General features: G+C 39.3%; 1 protein-coding gene across 3 annotated transcripts in view; it reads left to right on the top strand.

Moving 5' to 3' along the window:
* The window catches only part of LOC105927615 (G protein-coupled receptor 161a), a 14,396-nt gene extending 8,918 nt beyond the window's left edge, over nt 1-5,478 (top strand). The window contains exons 4-7 of one of the 3 annotated variants that reach the window (XM_021317449.2): nt 861-968; nt 2,829-2,954; nt 3,055-3,341; nt 4,844-5,478. In XM_021317449.2, the coding sequence (XP_021173124.2) occupies nt 861-968; nt 2,829-2,954; nt 3,055-3,332 (512 nt within the window). In that variant the 3' untranslated portion in view covers nt 3,333-3,341; nt 4,844-5,478. Of the gene's footprint in view, nt 1-860; nt 969-2,828; nt 2,955-3,054; nt 4,056-4,843 lie in introns of those variants that run through there. The other 2 variants (XM_021317450.2, XM_012864481.3) reach the window with 2 other exon arrangements.
* The last annotated feature ends 210 nt before the right edge of the window (nt 5,479-5,688 follow it).

Raw genomic sequence — 5,688 nt, 5'->3', positions numbered from 1 at the left:
GAAGCGATGTGAAAATGGGCAAGATTTTAAGATAGGAGTTAAGCTTGTTTTGTTTTTATAGTACCAGTTATGAGGATGTGTTGCAGTTTTGAAGATGTTTCAGGGCTTACTGATCTAAGCCAATGTACAGGATTTTCTCTCTTATTTTTACGAAGGTTCAACTTTGCACACTTCTTTACTAGATTCAGGTAGCCCTACACTGCCGTCCCAATTCAGCTGTCAGGTAGAACTGAGTATCATCTGCAAAGCAATGAAAGATAGATGGATTCCCAAAGACAGAGCGCAGAGGGAATCTATCCAATATAAACTGTGGTGGACTGAGTATTACACTGCAAAAACGGATCTAAAAATGTGTAAAATGTTCTTAAAATTTGTGTTTTTGTCCTTGATTTGAGCAGGTAGATAATATTATCTGCCAATGGAATGAGTATATTGACCCCTAAAATAAGATAATTGGACATCTTGCACTTGAAATAAGATGATGGAGATGAATTGTTCCTATTTTAAGTGCAAAAATCTTATTCCATTGGCAGATCATCTTATTTACCTGTTCAAATCAAGGACAGATACACTCATTTTAAGAAAATTTTACTTATTTTTAGAACTGTTTTTGCAGTGTAAACCCTGGGGCGCCTCAGAAGTGATGAAAACGTGTAACTCCTGTTCCCGACAGTAAAGCTCTGGCCTCTCAGATGCGTTTTATACCAAGACGGTAAATGTTCCAGACGTTCCACCAGAATATTGTACCATAGCCTGCTGGGTATCAACATGTAGGCTAAAGTTTTCCTAAAAATGTCTGACAGGAACAAATAGTTTCTCTCTGAATGTGTTGTTTTTAAACTATCCTTACGTTTTGCCAGACTTGGGGATGTCTCCACACCTGACTGCAATGCTGGCTGGAGGAGGACACATGCTGGCCGTGGGAAGCAGCACCGGAGACACCGGCTTCAGCTTCACTCAGGACTCAGGTATGCCGTACACAGAAAGAAAAAAAACACTTTTGCACGCACTATAGTGCAAACTATTGTGCGACTTTAGGCGGCAGTAAAAGAGCAGCATTACTTTGTCTTGGATTGATTTTTGTGGACAATTACTTTCTGAATCGTCTTCTACGCCTGTGGCTCTTAAACTCAAGTACCACCTGCTGCTCTTGAGTGTCCTTCAGTGGTACTCAGAGGACACTTTGGTATCATTTATTTACAGCAGCTTACCTGTGGACAAGTTCAAGCACTTTAATCTTTGCTTCAAACATAAAAGAGAAGCACACACTGCAAAAAGGAAACTAAAGTAAGTAAAAATTTCTTGAAATTTGTTTATTTTTCCTTGATTTGAGGAGCTAAATAAGACTATTTGGCAATGGAATGAGTATTTCTACCCCTAAAATAAGATAATTAGATGTACTGCACTTGAAATAAGATGATGGAGATGAATTGTTCCTATGTTAAGTGCAAAAATCTTATTCCATTGGCAAATAGTCTCATTTAGCTCCTCAAATCAAGACAAAATACACTGATTTCAAGAAAATTTCACTTACTTTTAGTTCCCTTTTTGCATTTATAGGAATTCAAACTGAAGCAGACGACTGCTAGCTAGTGCTAGCGGCTAGCTATACTGCCTACTGGACCTCTGAAGTCAGGAAAGGGATCAGGAAGTGACGTCATTATTTTACCCGTGTTATAGATGTTAGTTGGAAACCAGTTAGATTTTCTAATTGGCGTGTTCGTTAGGCTAACCAACCACTATTGGCAATGCAAAGCATCCATCATCTGTAGCCACTAGTAATCATGCATTTATTAGCATTTTGTGTTTTTTAACCATGTAGCAATAATTTTACTAAAAGGGGTTGTAATGTTCCAGTTCAGAAATTATTTTCTGTGCTGGATTTTATAAAAATTACTTTTTTTTAAAAGGGTTGGCATGTTTATCAGGTTATGCATTCAAATGATGGATTATTGTTGTGGATCACTATAATATTTTATTGCTCCAGCTCTTAATGAAAATCAAAGAGTTGGTGAGATCCCATTTGTCATGAAAGTTTGTTTTTGTTACTTCTATCAGTGGGTTTTATATGTAAGGTAGCCATATTGGATTATGAGGTCAGGGTTGACTGATCGCTAGTTTGAATCTTTTCAACTTGGAACTTTGAGAGTTTGACTTGAAAAAAAAAATGGAAACTGCATGGTTGCACTATATATGCAGTGTTGAAATGTACTTTATTTCCAAAGGTCCTGGCCTTTACTCATGCTCTTTAATAACTTCCCATTCTTAACACAAAGGCTGGCGTTAACCGATTTAACATTGGATGGGTTAACCAATTCTTTTGGCAAAATATAGTGCATGTAAAAACTTTATCTTTTTCAACAATGAACAAGAAACTGCAAACATTTTTATTGTACTAAAGTTTTGTTACGTCTGTCAGCAGTTAGAGAACCCTACATTTAAAAGAGATAAATATACATTTCTTTTTGCGTTAGATTCTATTTCATCTTTTTATTTCCTACAAATTAAAGTTTTCTTGTCTCACTAAAGTGGTTGTTTCTCTCTCTCTCTCTCTAGATGGATAGATAGATAGATAGATAGATAGATAGATAGATAGATAGATAGATAGATAGATAGATAGATAGATAGATAGATACCATAGCTGGAAGGTGACTATTCTGTCATACATTCCTGTTTAACCTCTCGTGTTTTCAGCTGTAGAGAACGAGTGAGATCGTGGAATATCTGATTGTGTTTGTTTTGTTCATTTGACTGGAAGGTATGAAGATCTGCTGACCTATACGTAAATCCCAGCTTACAGGAACCCGCCCTCTTTGTTTGACCTGCAGGCACAGACGTGATGCTGCTGGATAACTCCTGCACAGACGGCTCCTCCTTCCCAACACACCTGGGGAATCCATCCGGGAAGAGGCGGAGCTCGGTCACCTTTGAGGATCAGGTGGAGCATTCCAAAGGTATCTCCTCATCACGTCTCCCGCAAAACACCAGAACTTATCGCTTGAAAGAGATAAAAGTCAAACCGTGCTTTTTCTTCTTTACTGTTTATCTTCCCAGCAGAAAACGCCTCTTCGGTCCAAGTCCACGCAGAGGTCCACAAATCTCTGGACTCGTTCGCCTCCTGCTTGGCGAAGGCCATCGAGAGCGACGCCAAGCACGCTCTGTTCGAGCAGAGTCTGGCGCCGCAGGGGGGGCTCTTTGTGACGAGGGGGGCCCAGAAGCCCCGATACCTGGACGGTCAGCGCCTGAGGCTGGAGAGCATCGACGAAGGCATCGTGAAGGACGACAGGGAGGAGGAGGAGGAGGAGGAAGATGTGGAGGAGAAACTCCTCTGATGGCCGCAGGTTTGGCTTTGCACTGCGTGATGAAGTGTGGATTCTCAGTGTGGCTCAACTTAATGGCCATAGGAAAAGGCACATTTTCATTCCCCTATAGTGGATCAAATGAACACCATCAGTGACTTTTGTATCATTTTTTTGTACTCTTAATAGGAAATTTGTACTACTGTAACCTTTAATTGTAATAAGCTTTCGCTAGAGTTTTTTTTTTTTTTTTTACCTTTTTAACTCGATGTGCTGCGTTCACTTTGAACAGAAATCCCATTGGAGTTTCTTCATATTCTCCACCTGCTTCAAAATGTTTAAATGGTCAAATCAAGTACACTTCAACCTCAGATTGACAAACATAAAACCTTCTGCAGCAGTTCTGCATGCAGATGTTTCCAGCTGCTGTCTAAGCAGATGTTTTCTGTGGTAGCACAGCTTCCTCTCATCATCAGCTGGTGAGACACTCATCTAGTTTGATTACTTAAACGATTTACTGCACATTTAGTCCGATCAGCACTGACTGGAAAGGTTTTTATTTTTCTGACGCCTCTAATCTCGGCAATATAGGTTTATTTATTTTTTCAGGTCCGATAGTTATCATGAAAACATGAATATAATGTATTGATTGGAACAAAAACGCAACTACTTTGTTTCCAGACTTTAATCCTTGCTCCTTTTTTCCTAAAGAAAAAAAAAAGATCTTACTTTTTCACAGTATGTATAAAAAGTTGGACTTATTGTCCATGATTTCGTCATTCCCCTCAATGAGCTCTGGGTCACACGTTGATGTTTTTTTTATTTATTTATTTTCTTTTTTTATAAATGGTGCCCGGTTGTTGGGACCTTTGAGCCAGACTTACAGCGTATGCAGGAATTCACCAATCAGGCATGCCGTTGGGTGCGGGGGGGGCGTAATCCTTGTGGAATTACTGACGGGGTCATTAGGCTTCTCCAGTCGATTTGGGATTTGTGGATCTGGAGAACGCCCAAAACCGTGTCCCCAGGTGTTTTGTCAGGAGTGCTGCAAAAAGAGAACTAAAAATAAGTAAAATTTTCTTAAAATGAATGTATTTCTCCTTGATTTGAGCAGGTAAATAAGCTTATTTGCCAATGGAATGAGTAATTCTACCCCTAAAATAAAATAATTACATATACTGCACTTGTCTATATACTGAATTGTTCCTAAAAATCTTCAAATATTCTTATTTACCTGCCCAAATAAAAAAAAAACTCTCTTTTCAAGAAATATTTCCTTATTTTTACTTCTATTTTTGCAGTGTATAAACCTGGGTGACTTTTAAGGGCTGTTCAGTCCTTAGACGCCCAAAGCAAGAGCTGTGTCTAAATTATCGGCACAGAGTCTAGGCTGTTCCCAGTGGGCTTTGGACTGCGCCAGGGCTGCCCTTTGTCACCGATCCTGTTTGGGTATTCATGGACAGAATCTTAAGGTGTCTGACTTGGGCACGTCTGGATATAATGTTTGCTTTTTGGAAATGATGTGGTTCTGTTGGCTTCTTCAGGCCCTGACCTCCAGGATGCACTGGAGCCGTTCGCTGCTCAGTGGGTAGCGGCTGGCATGAGAGTCAGATCCTGTAAGTGTGAAGCCATGGAGCACCTACAGCGGCTGCTATGCACCAGTGGCCTAGCTACCGTGATTCAGTTCTCATCAAATGTGGATCCCATGCTTTACTCTTTCCTGTTTTTCTGCTTTTAAACACGTCGACTTTGAGGAAAATCTTCCCTCTCTGCCAGGAGCCAACGGTCAGGGGATAATCACTGTTGTCCACTTCACATAAAATGAACCTCATGCTGGACTCCAACCGGTCTATTAAAAGTGCAGATTTTTTTTAAATGCTGGAAAAAAAAATACCTCAGGAAAAGTCTGGAAGGTGTGTCTGAATTCTCTTGATTTCAACAAGTCCTTTAAACATATTTGCTACATTTTATTGATATTTGTGACTTTGACACCAACTCCAGTCAATTCCAATGTGGGGCCACTTTGAGGCCGTACGAGTTTTTAAATGATTTCACGTGTATTTATAGACAAGTGGATCAACATGTAATTCCCAATTTCAAAAATGTAATCAGTTTCACTGCAAAAAGGAACTAAAAATAAGCAAAATGTTCTTAAAATGTGTATGTTTTTACTTGATTTGAGCAGCTACATAAGACTATTTGCCAATGGAATGAGAATTTATACCCCTAAAATTGGATAATTAGACATCCTGCACTTGAAATAAGATGATGGAGATGAATTGTTCTTATTTTAAGTGCAAAGATCTTATGCAGTTGGCAAATAATCCGATTTACCAGCTCAAATAAATGAAAAAGACACTAATTTCAAGAGGATTTTACCTACTTTTAG

Source organism: Fundulus heteroclitus, chromosome 7 (genome assembly GCF_011125445.2).
Source record: "Fundulus heteroclitus isolate FHET01 chromosome 7, MU-UCD_Fhet_4.1, whole genome shotgun sequence".
NCBI classification, from domain to species: domain Eukaryota; kingdom Metazoa; phylum Chordata; class Actinopteri; order Cyprinodontiformes; family Fundulidae; genus Fundulus; species Fundulus heteroclitus.
Note: the sequence above shows the minus strand (reverse complement) of the source record. Positions and strands in the feature narration are given on the sequence as shown.